Source organism: Geotrypetes seraphini, chromosome 16, assembly GCF_902459505.1.
Source record: "Geotrypetes seraphini chromosome 16, aGeoSer1.1, whole genome shotgun sequence".
Taxonomy (NCBI): Eukaryota; Metazoa; Chordata; class Amphibia; order Gymnophiona; family Dermophiidae; genus Geotrypetes; species Geotrypetes seraphini.
In genome coordinates, this window is record NC_047099.1 from 55,083,610 (window position 1) to 55,101,756 (window position 18,147).

General features: G+C 44.9%; 1 protein-coding gene across 1 annotated transcript in view; it reads left to right on the plus strand.

Moving 5' to 3' along the window:
• The window catches only part of LOC117350101 (major histocompatibility complex class I-related gene protein-like), a 35,631-nt gene extending 18,563 nt beyond the window's left edge, over window positions 1-17,068 (plus strand). The window contains exons 3-8 of the mRNA XM_033924075.1: window positions 3,998-4,273; window positions 4,891-5,163; window positions 8,797-8,901; window positions 10,522-10,554; window positions 12,344-12,391; window positions 14,705-17,068. Of these exons, the coding sequence (XP_033779966.1) occupies window positions 3,998-4,273; window positions 4,891-5,163; window positions 8,797-8,901; window positions 10,522-10,554; window positions 12,344-12,391; window positions 14,705-14,712 (743 nt within the window). The 3' untranslated portion in view covers window positions 14,713-17,068. The remainder of the gene's footprint in view (window positions 1-3,997; window positions 4,274-4,890; window positions 5,164-8,796; window positions 8,902-10,521; window positions 10,555-12,343; window positions 12,392-14,704) is intronic.
• Window positions 17,069-18,147: the final 1,079 nt, after the last annotated feature.

Below are 18,147 nucleotides of genomic sequence, written 5' to 3' on the forward strand. Positions count from 1 at the left end.
ATTCTGCTCCAGGACTGTCTCTCCATTTCAGGCTTAAAGTACAAGGGTAAATCAAAAAGTAAATGCATTTAACGGCTTTAATAGAAGTAACTGTGAGCAATTGAACATATCATTTTCCCACATAGTCCCCATGTAAGAGGACGCATTTGTTGTATCATTCAACTAGCTTCTGCATTCCTGCAGAAAAGTTTTTTGGCTGCTCCCGAAGCCAGGTGAGCTCTACTTCCTTTACGTAATCCTGCTTTGTCTTTTGTCCTCTGGGTCGCAGTGATGCACCCAGGTCTCGTCGCCAATGACAATTTTCTCCAGAATACTTGGATCTTCTTCATACCGTATCAGAAACTGGGTCAGTAAGTTGTTTGGGAACCCATCATGTGCAGACTTTCCTGTATCCCAAGTCATCATGCTTTATGGCTGATATCCAAATTTGCAACTAGTTGAGACACCGTTATCCATCAATCTTCTCTAATCAAGGCATCTGCCCTATCAATGTGCTCTTGCGTGCAATGTTGATGGGTGACCATAAGAACATAAGAATTTGCCTCCGCCGGGTCAGACCAGAGGTCCATCCCGCCCAGCGGTCCGCTCCTGCGGCGGCCCCTCAGGCCTATCACCTGTGCAGTGGTCCCTGACTATTCCTATAACCTAGCTCAACTCTTATTTGTACCCCTCAATCCCAGAACGACATTCATCGGTTAAACCTGTCCTTCTTGCTTTAAACCTTTTTACCCACTCATAAACCTTTTGTTGATTTTTGGTGCTATGTCCATACCGAATCAATATCCAATGGTGAATTTCCACAGGTTTCGCTCTCTCTGCCCAAAGAAAGCACACTACTGCACTTTGTTCTTCCATGGTTCAGTCTTGCAATGGCGCGTCCATGTTTCTGACCTCATGGTTGCCATGAAAGGCACGTCCTGTAGGCAGTCAGATGGCTCTTCTCTTCCTCCCCAGTGTCTCATGGCCACAGTTTGCGATACACTGGTTTAGAGCAATACTGCTTTATAATTTCCCTAATTAGTTGCGTTATAATAGGCAATCTACTATAATAAAATGCTAAGTGCGCATGCGCACTCTTACTGCCATGTTCCCTGATCCCTGATCTGTCGGTCTGTGGTCGGCAGAGTGCGCATGTGTGCTAAGACGCATGAAAGGCAGTGTGGAGCGGCGGCTGCCGGAAGGAGGGCTTCGAGCCGCTGAGGGTCGGGCGCTGCTCCCGTAAAGATTGCGGCCGGCTGTACCAAACTTCGCAGGCCGCACAGCACCCCTGTAGAAACATAGAAAACATAGAAAGATGACGGCAGATAAGGGCTACAGCCCATCAAGTCTGCCCACACCATTGACCCACCCTTTTAAGTCTACTGGCCCCCCTAAGTCAGATCATACTGCCACTCTACTGACCCGTTCTATTAAGTCTATACCCTATTCATTGGTATGGCCCTTGCAGGGATCCTCTGACATACGCGATCACGTCAGAGAGAACGTGCTTCCAAGGGGCAGAACAGCCTACGAGGACTGGGGAAACAAGTAAGGGGTGCTGCTGGAGCATGGAATAGGGACAGGGGGAGCAGGGAAGAGGTGCTACTGGACCGGGGGAGCAGGGAAGAGGTGCTACTGGGCAGGGGGAGGAGGGAAGAGGGACAGGGGGAGCAGGGAACAGGTGCTACTGGGCCGGGGGAAGAGGGACAGGGGGAGCAGGGAAGAGGTGCTACTGGACCGGGGGAGCAGGGAAGAGGTGCTACTGGGCAGGGGGAGGAGGGAAGAGGGACAGGGGGAGCAGGGAAGAGGTGCTACTGGGCCGGGGGAAGAGGGAAGAGGGACAGGGGGAGCAGGGAAGAGGTGCTACTGGGCCGGGGGAGCAATGAAGAGGGACAGGAGGAGCAGGGAGGAGGTGCTACTGGACCAGGGGAGCAGGGAAGAGGGACTATGGAGTGCCTCAGGGAGTCTTACTTTCACCTCTCCTGTTCAACCTCTATGTCAAACCAGTTCTGGACATAGCAGGAAAACACCGAATCAGAATCCACTCCTTTGCTGACGACCTACAACTCTATCTTCCCCTAGGACGTCACCGAGACACACAAATCAAAAATCTTCAGTCTTGCTTAACTGAAATACAGTTTTGGATGACCGTAAACAAGTTACAGTTAAATGAATCCAAGACAGAAGTTCTCTGGATCCACAAAGATTTATGTGTATACCCCTGTCCGTCCTTTTCCTGGGCTACAAACACCCTTACACCCAAAGACAACGTCTAGATCATGTATCCAAACTAGTTTCATCCTCCTTCTACTACCTCCGCCAGCTAAAAACCATACGTGCCTACTTCTCAGAATCTGAATTTGCCCAACTACTCTACACTTTTGTTATATCCCGCGTAGACTATTTTAACACTCTACTAGTGGGCCTGCCTACCAAAACTCTCTCCCGCCTCCAAAGGGCGCAAAATGCTGCAATCTGCCTTCTAAAAAACCTAAATCAAACTCCAATGCATAAGACCCCGGCTAAAAACACAGTGCCCTTTTTCTTACCCCTCTAGTAGGTAGCCTCAGCCCCACCACTCCGCTGCTAATTCAATGTTTCAATGCGGGGAGAATTATGCGGGAACTCATCATCAGCTGCCCATAACATTTTCTGTGAAGGCTGACTTCTAAAAAACCTAGGCATCCGCGACCATGTTACCCCTGCATTAGCTTCCATGCACTGGCTGCCCATTGAAAAACGCTGCACCTTCAAGGCCCTGCTCCTCGTTTTCAAAACCTTCCATGAAATGATTCCGTACTACATGAAAACTAAACTACAAATCTACTTCCCAAAGTGATCACTGAGATCCCAAAGAGAAAAACGACTGACCATACCTTCTGGCCGCTCCCTGTAACCGCCCGCAAACGCTCCTACTCACATTTCATACCCAAACTTTGGCCCACAATCCCTCCATCTGTCAGATCACTAGATGGACTCTGGAACTTCAGGAAGGAACCTTCCTCTTTACTAACCCAGCGCCTTAAAGTCATTCACCCTGAAATGCCACCCAGTCAACGCACCTATGTCACTTAATCTCACCAGATGCTACTTAGTGCATATGTTTTATTGTCATGTCTATATTGTAATTTACGTAAACTGTCATCTCTGCTCTGTCTGGATTATTATGGATGTACTTTGTAACCCGTTCTGGGCTCCTTTGGGAGGACGGGCTAAAAAAATCAATAAATAAATAAAACCTCAAATTATGTTTTCCCGTTTTCCCTTCTATGTATTTATTTTTCAAATTTATATACCGTTTTATTCCAAATACCTTTCAAATATTTAAATGTCTGCAACAAGCAAACTCTTCCTCCTTCGAATAGGAAGGGTAACTGGTTCTTATAAGACCAATGGGAAGATCATTCCCCACCTCCCGTCTTTCCTTCTTATGTTCCTTTTCTCTCTATATTGCAGTTCATCCCCCGTGAATGTGTCTCCTTAATCTACCCTAGAAACGTTTTACCTACTAATTCAATTTTACTTAAATAACTTAATGTACCTATACATTATTTCTATTTCTGTTCACCGCCTACAAGTCTGATTAGGTGGTATAATAAATATTGAAATAAACTTGGGGCTCCGTTTACGAAGGTGCGCTAGGGCTACATTGCCATGCGCACTAGACCTTAACGCCAACATTGAGCTGGCGTTAGTTCTAGAAGCGTAGCGTGTGGTGTAGTGCGCTGTAATTTCCTTCGTAAAAGGAGCCCTTGGTGTTTGAACACTGGTAACAACTGAGGGGTGAGGAGTGGGGTGCCGAGAATGAGATCCTTGTTATCCTGGTCTTTTCTTCCAAGGGCCCTACCCCTGTTCCCCCCCCCAAATCTCAACCCCCCAGCCCTTGATGGTCATTAATTCCTCCTTCCTGGAAAATTCTTCTCTCCAGCAATGTTTATTTTCCTCATTGCCCAGTAAAGACAGACTTTCCCTCCCCTCTACTGAGTCGGAATCAGTTGGTTTTCTCTATTTGTCTCAGGGGTACACACACTTCAGAGGATGTACGGCTGTGAGAAGAACCAAGATGGCAGCACTTGGGGGTTTCATCAGATTGCTTATGACGGACATGACTTCCTCAGCTTCGATAAGGACAGACTGACCTATGTGACGGCAATGCCAGGAGCGGAGATCACGACCCAGAGATGGAATGCAGATAGGAGTAATGCTGAGAGACGGAAGGCTTACCTGGAGCAGATATGCATCGAGTGGTTAGAGAAATATGTGAAATACGGAGCCAAGGAGCTGAACAATAAAGGTAACAACCCCCCACCCTGACCCTCTTCTAGTGCACGATAGTGGGCCCCACCTCTGTTGCTGTCCAGATGTGTCACTTGTATTGAAGGTGGAATCTTGCTTCTCCCCTAACACCAGGGTGAGCAGAGGAGAACGGTGAATAAGAAAACCAGAGAGTTTAGTGTTTGAGATGGATAAGGGCCAGATTGCCACATGCTCCTGACTCAGGATTTCTGTCCCCAGTCCCTGGATCCCATCCAGCCAGTTTTATTTGTAGGATAGGGACACAGAAAAATAGTGATTTTTGATGCCTTTAAATGGTAGGATCCTAGTCAGTTGCTTGTGTTATTTATGCCTTGCATCCCCTGAGTCACTGTAGCATTCTGGTATCGGTAAGGGAGGGGGATTCAGTGATTGATCGGACTGTGCATCCCTTTTGCAGAGATGAGTTTCAGGTTGTCGTATCCAGTCCCACTCAAGGAAGATCTGGGGTTTGTTTTCAGTGGGCAGAGATCCGTCTCCAGGCAGAAGGACTGTGTCTGGGGAATTAGGAGGGACTCTGGGTCCTATCGTATGGGATGTGCACTGTGTTCTGAACACCCGATTCCTGTTTTCCCCTCCCCCTTCTCTTCCCCACAGTCCGTCCCCAAGTGAAGGTCTCAGATCGAAAGTCTGAGGAGCGTCTCATCACCCTGCACTGCCAAGTGACCGGGTTTTACCCCCGTGAGATTGATGTGAAATGGATGAAGAATGGAAACATCATGCATGGAACAGCAGCCAAAGACATTCTCCCCAACCACGATGGCACCTACCAGACCCGGGAGTCTGTGGAGATTGACCCCCAGGAGGAAGCCAAGTACTCCTGCCACGTGGAACACAGCAGCATGCCAGAGTCGCTCACTGTCCTCTGGGGTAAGTCTGGGATTAATCCGAGTTGGGTAGATGAGGGAGTCAGCTGGTTTAACCTTACAGGGCTTGATTATACAATGTAGATTAGCTATAAAGTTTTTTGGTTTTTTTTTTATAGGTCTCTGGTCTGTCACTGAACTATTTAGCAAAATATTGCTCTTCTCACATGCACTCTTACTGCTGAGTGGCAATGGAGTACAAAGCTAAGGCTGTATTGCTTTCCTAAAATGACACATGAAGTGTTGTGTTCTAGTTATGAGGACAACAAGATGAACTGAATAATCTGATTGGCCGTGAGTTCAGAATTACGTACATGGGCAAAATCTGAGTAATGTGATTGGCTCTGGGTTTCACACTGTTCTGGTATGGACTCCGGATACAGAGCTTAAAACTTCCCAAAATGCCCAAATCTTTGTTAGAGGTGTCTGTACTCTGTGCCCCGTCCTCGCGACCACTGTCCCCGCCCCGTCTCTACTATCCTCGCAGCTTCCATACAAGCCTCAGTACTGTAATATTTAGCTCATTCCTTCCTTATAAATCAAAGTTCTGGCTGCTGAACTAGAGAAAGAGATGTTAATCTGGCAGAGCTTTGTTTATAAATTTTTATCAACGCAACTAATATACTACTTTAGCCTAAAGCAAAAAAAAAGGAAATAAATAGAAATTTTTTTTTCAAATTTTGTTGTCTGGTTTCTGCTTTCCTCATCTTCTCATTCAATTCCTTCTCTCTGCGTCTTCCATTTGCTCTGTTACTTTGCCTCTCCCTTCACTCCCTCTCTCCCAATTGGTCTGGCACCCATCTTCTTCCCTCCACTCCTCCTATAGTCTGGCATCTCTGTCCTCTTCCCTTACAGCGTCTTCTCCCCACTCTCAATCCCCATTTCCCCTCAGCTTCTTCTCCCCACTCTGTCATCCCCATTTCCCTTCAACGTCTTCTGCACACTCTCTCTTCCACATTTCCCTCCAGTGTCTTCTCCCCACTCTCTGTTCCCCATTTCCCTTCAGCTTGTTCTCCCCACTCTGTCATCCCCATTTCCCTTCAACGTCTTCTGCACACTCTCTCTTCCCCATTTCCTTTCAGCGTCTGTTCCTCTCCACCCTCCTTCAGCGTCTGTTCCTTTCCTTTCCACCACCACCCTTCCCTCTCGCCACCCCCCTTCAGCGTCTGTTTCTTTCTACTGCCATTCAGCACCCCTCGTGCGGTTTGAGCATCTCCCTTCCTCTTACCTTCGCAGCAAGTTTTAAGTTTACAGAGTAACTTGTTCAAACCACTGGAGCCTGCCTGAAGTCGCGTGTGTCTGTGGGCGAAAGCTTCTCCTGTGACGCAACTTCCACAGTGAGCACTTCCCCCCTCCACTGTTTCGGCGGGTTACCTGTGGCTAGCCGGGGTAACAGCCACTATGTCATTCTCTACTGTGGAGGAGGAAGAGGGTAGCACTTCAGAGAGCGGGGGTACTAGAACACTTTCACAGTAAGGAGGTAAATTGGCTCCTTGTGATTCTGGGCTAGTCACTTAACTCTCCATTGCTCCAGGTACCACAGAAGGAGAGAGTTCTTGATTACTAGTCAATGAATTGTAAAGCACTTTGGGTGAATCTCTTTATGAAATGGGAGGTATAGTTTAACTTAAAAACTTTTTGAGCAGCTTAAAACTTTTTGACCAACCTTAAATGCAATAAATAAGGTAAATTCAAAATCAGCAACATGAAACGGTAACAAAAATATAGACCTTTCACAGCACTGCAGAACAACAATGCAACAGAACTATGATAAATGTTGGTACAATGCAAACAATACCATAATAGACAGCATGGAAGAACATTCAAATAACACGGATATAATACCATGTCAACATAACACCAATAAAACACCTAATAAGCACTCATTAGAACATTGAAATAACAGATATAAAGCTACTGCTTTTCTGCAATACAGCTCATCACACAGCTGAGGGGCCGGGAGCAAGATGGCTGGTACAGAGTCTGTTGGGATAAACAGAGGGGTGGCTAAGCTCAAGGCGCGTTTTACAGTTAAACAAGATATAAGGAACTGTTCTAAGTTGCAGGGTGTGTAGCAAGCTAGTCCGGATGCAGGGTGAGTGGAGAGTCAGTCACCCTGTGTGTTAAAGGCTTGAGAGAAGAGCCAGGCTTTCACCTGCTTCTTGAAGTAGAGAGGTATCTGGAGTTAGACGTAGCCCCTCTGGGAGTAAATTCCAGAGCATGAGGGTCTATGTCAGAGAAGGCTTACTGGCAGGTACCACATTATACATCTTCTTTAGTTGAGGGTACAGATAGTGATGCTCCTTGAGAGGGCCTCGGAAGTCTCAGTGCTGAGGACCTTGAAAATCAAACAAAGCATTTTAAATTTAGCCCTGTAAGATATTGGTAGCCAGTGTGGTTTGCGCAGGAAGGGTGTGAAGTGATCACGTCGCTTGAAGCGTTCTATCAGTCTCACTGCAGCACTCTGAATTAGTTGCAAACGCTTCTCGGTTAGACCAGTTTGGAGCATTGCAGTAGTCTACTCATGATGTTATCATGCCATGGACCAATGTGTTCAGACTTGTCTTTTCAATATATAGAGAGAGATTTCCTACCTGGTGAAGATGATAGAGACGCTTTTTAAAGGTGGTTTGACTTTGTAGGATCAGAGGGAGTGATGAATCTAGCTTTTAGAGGGAATTCATAATTCCAAAAATATATTTTGAAGCAGGTATTTATCTACTTGTCTTAGGAACCCAAAGAATCTCCATTTGTTGGGGTTCAGGTAGAGTTTGTTGTTTTGCCCATTGGCACATTTAGGTCTCAGATATGTGCTTAGGAGCCTGTTCTAAAGAAAAACACACACATATTTTCTCTTCTAGAATATTAGTCTAACAGATCGATGTGCAGGTTCATTTAGATGCCATCACTTCCATCAGCTGTAGAGCAGGTGAACGTGGGTGTCCCTAAACACAACAGAATCACTTACAGTTTAATATTAATCTGTAAGATAGGAATATAGTTGATGGACAGGCCCAAACTCCGCCCAGGATTCACAAGATATAGCATAGGGACCGTTTGTGTGTCTGTGTGCACATATACACAAGTGAGAGGGGTCCTTTTTCTGTAAATTGCGCCTGAACATGGGTTGTGCAGTTTCTAGAATTCCACTTGAAGAGGTGCCACAAGCTCTCCTCGGTATGTGAAGGTTTCTGTGCAGAATGTGTGCTCAGTGCTGCCCCCTAGTCTTTGTAATCCAAACCCCACCCCCCTGTATTTTGCAGTCTTCCCATATAACCATTTTTGGAAAGGCATAAATGGAGGAAAAAGTTTTTAGACGGCTGAAGGGTGGATAAAGCTACCAGAAGAAATTGAATTTGTCGCTTGCTTAAAAGCCTCTCTTCAAGGGAGGAATGGATAAGATGCAGCGGTTTTGCTTTTGTTTGTATATATTGTGTGTTTTTTGATGATTTGCTATATACCCTCTTCTTTGTAATGGCAATTAAGATAATTTACAACCTTATCATTTAAACATTGTTCTACATTAGTTCCTAAAAGTAAACATGCTGGTCTGGAAGTTCAGAGATCAGTGATTGGGAAGAACTGAAATATTAGACAGGTTCATACCATGAGCATTTTTTTCTTTTCTCTCTTTTAGAGCCAAAATCTTCGTCACTGACTGCAATCATCATCGGGGCAATTGCTGTGGCGGTGGTTCTGATTGCTGTGGTGATTGGAGTCATTATCTGGAAGAAACGAGCAGGTAAGAGATTGGAAATATTTACGTTTTTCTATGGGGTCCCCCTATTATCCTGGGGAGAACCTTGATCTGCCCTCAGAGATCAATGATAGATTTCTCCTGTCCTTCCACCTCTCAACTCGCTCTGGCTGTTATACCGAGGAATGACTGGCTGAGCTCTGAAGCCCTCACCCTATAGTGAAAAAGTTGAGCTCTGTGGTCCCTCCCTCCCATCATACAAACACTCCCTATTATAAAGAAGAAAGTCTGGTCTAAATCTCCATCTGCCCCCAGCCCTCCGCCCTGGTATCCTACTTTGGTGGATGCCTAGTCGAGCTCCACAACACATCCCCTAGTGCTGTATTTGCAGAGCACCTTGCTGAACTCTGACCCCTTCCATCCCCGTCGCGTGTTATACTGTGAAATCCTGGCTAAAGTCTGCTTCACATCCCCCTTCTTCCCTATGTTGTGCACAGGACTACCAAACTGAGTTCTTTCCCGTCCCTGGGATTAGGGATATTGACCCTCTCCCCAATATATACCCACCCCTAGAAAGCCAGTCATGGGCTGCTGTTTCTTGACTACATTCATCCTTCCCAGTATTACACTCTTTCCCTACCCCACTCCTTCCCGCCCCCACTTGCACGCACTTTCCCTTCCCCCTCCCCCCATGCCTCTGTAAATCTGCAAGCGCAAGTGGCTTCTCCAATATATCACTCGTGCCACTGTTGGGTTTCCCCTCTGACATCACTTCCTGGCCCTACAACCCGGAAGTGATTCAGAGGGGAATCAGGCAAGAGAAGTTGATCACGCTGGCAAAGATCTACAGAGGTACGGGGTGGGGGGAGGAATGGAGTGGGTGGGGCAGGGAGGTGCTAGTGCCTCCATTGAGACAGCGCCCGGAGTGGACCGCCTCCCCCCCCCTTTTAATATGATGGCAGGTATTCTTAGAATGTTACGTCCTGAAGGCCAAGTTAAACAGCATCTTTAATTTAGTTAATTTAAAATAAAAGTGTTGGGTCCCGACAGCCCCTCACTTCTACTGCAGAAGAAAGAAGGGAACTCCTCTCAAGTCCTCTCCCTAATTCTCCCAGCTTTCGCTTAGATCACTTACCTCATTTGTGGGCTGGTAAATTCTTCAGAAGACTAACATGCAGCTATCAAAAGACACCTAAGCCATTTTGATGGCATCTAACCAACCCAATTAATGCATGGATTATTGTATTTACTAAAATTGTATTTACGCTCATATACTGCGCTGGTCTGTCCAAGATAGTAAAAGAATCTAGTGGAAGTTAGAAATGGCATCTTTTGTAGCTTGGGTTTGGTTTGAAAAGGATGAGCAAAGGTGGTGACTGGTTCATAAGTGCCACAAGGTTTATGATGTTCAGTTGACTGTCCCAAAATCACTCCTCTGATCTAGCAGTCAGTGATCATCCAGGTATAGTACTATCCGAACAAATTTCATGCTAGGTTTTCTCTCTCAAATCAGCTGCATTTATTATTATTTTTTTTTTAATGGATTTTGTTTTCAGTAAGAAAGAAATGGGCCACAGAGATGATGTTACTTTCAGTTCTTGTTTGTGGTTATTTTCTATATTGGTATGGTCACCATTTGGTTAACCTATAGTTTTTATTTTGCAGGAAAAAAGGCTGGTGGGTACAGTGCGGCCTCGGGTAAGTGTCAGAGCTCAGATCCTCTCTCGAGAGTTTTACTGCTTGAAATGTTGTGTCCGATATTTGCTATATATGAGACAATAATTTGAAAACCATTTTCCTGGCCAAAAAAGTGCTTTATCCCTATAAATGGGCTTTTGAAAATCACTCATATGAGATGCAGATATATATGTACCTTTACCAGTGGTGTAAGAATTGTTCCAGGGGTGGGGAAGAGTTTCAAGTTACAATCAAGTTTGTGTAATTTTCCTGAAAAATTAAATTGCTTTAAAAGATAGCAGATAAAGACCTAAATGGTCCATCCAGTCTGCCAACAGTCAGCGTTAAATTCATGATTAATTGTCTGGCATTTCTGGGGCATGGACTTCTACAGTGTATCTCAGAAGTGCCAAAGACGGGCAACAATTTAATAACAGGGCAGGCTGGATCTTTATCTGCCATCATGTACTGTGTTACTAAACCATGCGTACTAATTACCTGTGGAGACCTGTGCAACTGACTTCCCTGGAGTAAATTTTCACAGTGAAATTGTAATTTCTCTTTGAAAATTAAGTGTAAAGTCTGCCGTTAAAAATTACCTGTGGATTTTATGCCAATGTGGTCAGTTTGGGAATGACCTCCTAAATGTGTTCACTGGTGCTGATCTATGTCAGCACTTAAGCTAAGTTTCTTACCTGTAAGGTCGTCTGTGGATGACAGGATAAGTGGACAAAAGGTGGTGTCGCCTCTGATTCCAGAGTGAAGTGCTTCTCCCAGAGCCCAGAAAATAGGTGTTCTGAGTATGCCTTCCTTCATTTACTCATTCCTAATATAGCAAAACAGCACAAGAGGGAGAACCTGAGGCTTGTGGAAGGTAATTAATTCAGGCTTTAGTTGCAGGTAGGTTGTGGAATTCACTTCTCCTTCTGTCAATGGAGAGCCCCTGTTACAGGAGAAACCTAGCTTGTTCTGTGGACAAGCAGGGTAGGTTGATCTGCACAGAAGATGACTGACTAGTCAAGGACCAAACTTGGGATAACTCCACATATGGTCATCTCTTCAAAGACTGAGCACAGTCTAGATTGTGATGATGGTGGAAGGATGAAGTATCCAAGAAGCTTTGAAGGACAGCCCACACAGTGATTTCAGAAATAAATGTTTATTTTAAATATTTACAGTGTTCCCCCGGTGGTTCGCAGTTGGCGGTCCCGGTCATTCGTGGTATTTTCTGACCCCGAACCGCCAACAAGGAGAGGGCAGCGGGAGAGGCAGGAGAGAGCAGCCGGAGCGCTGCGAATGCAGGAAATCATTCACAGTACGCTCCAACCGCCTCTTCCTGCACTAAGTCGGGCCTTATCCAATCAGGAGCTGCGTGTCAAAGCAGTAGTATTAGAAGCTGTCTAAATGCTCAGTGACATCACAATGCATCTGGGTCATACACAGAATTCTTGATGACATCATAATGCAGCTGTATATGGTTCCCCCAGTGTATTGATGCACCTTCTTGTCCAATTTGTCTGTCTTGACTAGACTGTAAGCTCTTTTGAGCAGGGACTGTCTCTTCAGTATTTGGATGTACAGCCCTGCGTATGTCTAGTAGCGCTGTAGAAATGATTAAGTAGTAGCATTTGTCCGTGTCATCTGCATAACACCCAGGCTTCCAACACAGGATCTGCAGATATTTCTTTCTGTCTGAAGGTCAGGTTCATGAAGGCTGAAAAGTTTGCATACATTTAACTTCTCCACCGTGTATTAAATCAATTACTGTTTATTGAAACTTAACCCAGATCTGGTTTTTTTCCTCCCTCAGCTAAAGAGGATGGATCTTCCACCTCATCCGGAACTAGCCCTAATCCAGGTACTGAGGGGGGGGGGTGCATTGTGATGACCTAACTATATACTGATCAACAAAGAAATATCGTGAAGATGAAATGCCCCCCCACACACACTGAAACCCCCAAATGAAAGCATGGTCTGCTGCTTTCCATGTGGCAACGGCAGATGGGGGAAAATACCTCATGTTGTAAGATAAACACAGAAACAGAGACGGTCACACTTCATCCTAAAATATATTATACTAGTGTTTAAGCCCGTTACATTAACGGGTTCTAGTAAAGCCTCCTTCCCTCACATGTCCCCTATTTTCAGCCCCCGCTCCAAACCAATTTTACACCCCCTCCCCCAGCCCCCTTCTCCCCCGGCCCAGTAGCACCTCTTCCCTGCTCCCCGTCCCTCTTCCTTGCTCTACCGGCCCAGTAGCACCTCTTCCCTGCTCCAGCAGCACCCCTTACCTGTTTCCCCGGTCCAGTATGCAGCGTTGTGAGCATCGCGGCCAGCTTTTGCGAACCTCGTAGGCCGCTCTGCCCCTCAGAAGTGCGTTCCCTCTGACGCGATCGCGTACGTCAGAGGTGCTGTGGGCCTGCGAAGTTTAGTAGGGCCGGCCACGATCTTCACTGGAGCAGCGCCCGACCCTCAGCGGCTCGAAGCCCTCCTCCCGGCAGTCGCCGCTAGCATCGCTCCGCACCGCCTCCTCAAGCCGCCGAATATGGCCGGCTTCCTCCAGCGGTTGGTGAGTGAGGGCGGGAGGAGGGGAGTGGCCAGAATGTTCCCTGCCGCCGGGTTCTAAAATGGAACACGGCCACGGCTCACACACCACAGTGGCAGGGATCACGCTGTTTTCAAAGCGCATGCGCCGGTAAGCTTTTATTATATAGGGGTGTGTATTTAATGTGAGGCCTTTATGTATATATAGTGTGAGTTTTTCCCCCACCTGCCACTGCCATATAAAATTCATCAAGTTATGCAAATCTTCATATGTCTTAAATCCACTTCTTAAACGATATTCAATTAGTATTTCTAGAGCCATCAGAAGCGGGGAGCTCCAGGGGCTATCTTGCCGCTAGCACTTCCTCGTAGGCTCTTCTACTAATTTCTCAAAGTTGCTAATAAATTAGTAAAGTTTAAATGATTTCATCAACTTATCATTTTAATCGTCCCGGTTCGGATAACTCGATTCCAGGAACAGTTAGCCGCCAACGCTGACATGCATGTAAGCAATACTTCTTCAGGCCTCCCATGTTTAAATGAGTGTTTAACTATGAAAAATCGTGCCACGCCCTGAAAAAGTATTTCTCCTCGTGCTTCTACTTTCTGTAGTTGGGATGCTGCTTCTGATGGCTCTAGAAATACTAATTGAATATCGTTTAAGAAGTGAATTTAAGACATATGAAGATTTGCATAATTAACTGCAAAATCTGAAAGAGTTTTTAGCTTGTTTAATTGACTGCCATATAAAAAGCATTAGACTATGCATGTGTTGTATTCAAGGTGTGATAATGACAGGCGTGAACGACAAAACTGGCACCGTGTGCTCCAGCAGATTCTAGTACAGTGGCACCTCAGAATCCGAACGTAATCCCTTCCAGAACCCCGTTCGAGTTCCAAGACAGTTTTTCCCATTAAAAATAATAGAAACTGGATTAATCCGTTCCTTGGTCCCACAAACTCAGATTTTCAAATAAATTTTCTGCTGGACACATGGCTAATATAGATGGCCTGAGGGCTGTGCAGGACCAATGCGCTGTGGCATAGACAGCAAGATCGGGCCCCTGCCGGCATAGGCAGCAAAATTGGCAACGGCAACTGTAAACAGTGCTCAGCCCAAAGCTTCCCTCTGAAGTGAACCGCCCAAGCGGAAACAGGAAGCTGCGTCAGAGGGGAAGCTTTGGGCTGAGCAACGCTTGCAATTCCCGTACGTTCAGATTCCAAAGTAGCATTCAGATTCCAGGACAAAATTTAATTTTTAATAAAAAAGTTTGGATTCCAAGTTCTGGGGCGTTCGAATTCCGAGATACCACTGTATATGCTCCAGCCAGCTGAATGTATTTCTTCCTGGGGAGAGAAAATCCCCCTATCACAGTTCAGGCCACTGCCTCTGTGCGATCTATTCCCAGTATTGGTGCCAGATGTTTTTGGATGCAATCTCTGAGTGAGACAGGTGATATTAGCTAGTTATGTCTCATACAATTATGTTTTAATATTCTGCCATACTCTGAATACTGTAGCATTAACCCATGCTCATATTACAGAAAGAAAGGAATGTAAAGATTCTTCTGATTTTCTCAATACCTTTTTAATGACACTGATTCTCTCCCTCTGTGTCTCATTTCAGCTATTTAGGAAGAAGAGATTTTGCTCTTTCAGAGGACGGAAAACCAGATGTGTTCCAGCGTCTTCTCTCTTTCGCTGTTCCTGGCTGAACCATCAGTTTCTGACTTCCATAGAATTTTAACTTGGTTGTGATTTCTTTTGATTTTCTCAACTGCAATGTGTTAAAAAAAATCATCTGATATTTATAAATTTTAGGTATATTAATGTTCTGATGATTGATAGAACTGATTTCCTAATTTTTAATTCTTTGCCTAAGAAAAAATTAGAAGAAAAATTGGGATCTAGAGCAGGTGATATATCTGCAATATTTATACTTGCCACCAGATGGAACCAGGGGAAAAGGACTCCCTAAAGCACACCTGTAGTGCCTCCACTTATCAGTAGGTTATATCAGTTGCCCCACTGAGGGTTGATCCTGGAGCAAACACAAAACCCAGATCTTTCTTTTAAGAACTTCAGAAAAACCATGCTAAGGTCCATCAAGTCCAGCATCCTGTCTTTATCAGTGGCCAGTCTAGGTGACAAGTATCTTAGCAGATCCCAAAAAGTAGCTTACTTTCTCTTAACTTATTTCCAGGAAAAAAGCATGGCTTTTCCAAGTCTAATGTTTTATGAACTTTTCCAGAATTCTTCTGAACCCTCTTTATGTTAGTGAACTTCACTTTTTCCTCTGGCAACACCATTCCACTGCTTAATTATGTGAAATATAAAAAAATAATAATAATCACTGATGTGTTTTTAAAAAATCTGCTGGTTGTATTTTTTTCTGATCTCTTTTGCAGTGTTAAGGTAGTTTTCTGCATTAATATTTTGTGTAATAGGAAGAGGGTTATTTAGTCTGTCTAAGACTAAATGACTTAAAATTTTCAGCTTAAACAGTTGTGATTTATTTTTCCATTAAAAGTGTGTTGTTTAGACTTGCTTCTTTTATTAATAAGAGATTCCATTTCTTCAGAAACACCCAGTGCTGACTTGCTAAAACCCCAGAGGGAAGGAGGATTCTCCAGTGGCCACAGAAGGGAGTTGAAGGGGGTGTTCAGAGCAGATCTTCCTTCTAGTCCTCTCCCAGCAAGAGTTCCAGTATGTCTTGAGTAGAGAATGACATGGAGACAGATTTTTCCCTGTCCCTGCGGGAACTCATTTTCCCATCCCGGCCAATTCTGTCCCTGCCCCATTCCTGCAAGCTCTATCCTCATATGCACAAGCCTCAAACACTGTAAAATCATAAGTGTTGAGGCTTGTGCAGTTAAGGCAGAGCTTACAGGAATGGGACAGCAACAAAACCCCCGTGTCATTGTCTAGTTTTGAGTAACCATCTGAGGAGAGGATATATGAGAGAGGAGAGGGGGAAGCTTAGTGATCTATCTTTATCAATGTCTGAGGCATATAACTTAAGGCTCTGATTTCTCATTTAGAGACCTTGCAATGCTGGTTTGGGGAACTAATCTCACTCCTGCCATTTACTGACTGTGCGAGACTTAATACAGAGAACTATAACTGCTTGCCGATCCAGGTTCCAATCCCACCATTACCACTAACTCAAAGCAAGTCACTTAGCTCACCTACCTTAAGCTCTTGAGCTCTGTTCCCTTTCCCTGGTTACAGCCTTAAAATCTCATTCTTAGCAGCTCTGCATTGTGGCTTTTCATAGTGTTCAGAAACTTTTTTCCTTTAGCTGTGGGATATACAATTTAGCAATCATTGATGCAGTGTGGGCTGGATTGGTATGACATCAGTATAGAACAGTTTGCATATGACCCAGAGGATGGACTTGGTGAGCATCGGATGATGTTTGGGAAACCTGTTCATGTTTTCCCTGGGTCTGCTCAGTGGAAGTGGAAGACCTCTTCCAGCATGCATTTCACCTCAGTGTGATAGGGGAAAGAATCAGTGGTAAGAGGGAATTGTGGGTAGAATCTGATGCCAGGAACTGTTAATGATCGGGCCTCTATTCTCCTCCCTCTGAGCGAGGATGTGACCATTTTTCTGTGCCATAAGTAAGAACAAATGATATTAAGGCTCATTGTCTCTGCCACTATGATGTCATAGCTGCATTGCTCAGCTGCCATATTGTTGGGTGATTTTGTATTAATAATTGTGGTTTACAACCCTGTGTCATCCCAAATCAATCAAACAAGTCGATCCAGGCCTGTTTTTGTGCCATTGGCTTCAGGGAGGAGTTTTTCTGATTCTCCCATTTATTGCCAGCATCACCCAGCATGCAAAACCAGGATGGGGTCAGCTTGTCTGGTCAACGTGGGGGTGACTCTAATTTTATGATTTGGATTTCCTACTGTATGTTACTGGCCTGTTTTGGCTCAGCCCTGTACTACTCAGTCCACGGAGAATAAAGAGTCTTCCTCCATTTTGTTGTCTGTCTCTCAATTCTTGTTTAAAAACCCTTTTTGAGCTCACTGGTTTGGGGAGGGGAAGTTTTAATGAAGAATATTTATTTAAAATAATCTTAGCTTACCTAAAACTGGGCAGTTTACAAAAGCAGAAAAATAAAACATAAGAACCCCATTTTTTTTTTTTCAAAGATTTATTAGGAAAATGAAAATACAAAGAAGTATACCACAATCTGGAAACAGAAACAACCAGAAACTAACCAAAGCACAAGACAAAAGGGTCTACTGCGTGGTGTCTGCGCGGAGACAAAAGATACCCACCAAAAAACCAAAGATCAACCCACCCCCAATAACCCCCCCAAACCCCCCTTCCACCACCCCCACCCCTCCAAGCACTCCAGTGTCAGAAATTCAAGAAAGCACTTCGGGTACCATGGGACAAACTGTCCCAAACAGGAGCCCAAACTGCCCGGAATTTCCTCCATTGACCAGGGCTACAGTTCTTAGTATCCAAGTATTCATACTTCAACAAGGTAAACAGTTCATTTTTCCACATGGTAAGGGTAGGCACCTCAGTCTGCCTCCATAACAAAAGAATACATTTACGAGATAACAAGAAAGCCTTCTTTAGCAATAAGGAATTACCCTTAGAGAGTCCCAAAGAGGTAAATTGATAGAAAAGAAAAACATTCGCTCCAAAGGGAATCCTTTTCTTTATGATCGTCTGCAGATGAAGTCCAACAAAAGACCAAAAGGTTTGTATTCTGTCCCAGAACCAAAACATATGAAACAAACCAGCAGGTGCAGAATGACATTTAGGGCATTCAGCATGAGCAGCAATACCAGAAACCAACGTCCTGTATGGGGAGATGTAAAGTCTCAACAAGAATTTGTCGTGCTGTTCCTGCAACACTACCGAGCGATTAAGGGCGGGAGATGTCGCATGAGGAGGCGCAAGTCCTCACCAGTAATCTGCTCAGTAGAGGCAAGGTCCAGATTCCAAACAACTGCCACTGCATCATAATTCCAAGGCGCAGTAAAACTTCCCAAACTGACCTGATGAAAAGATAAACTCATACTGGTTGGACGAGACAGG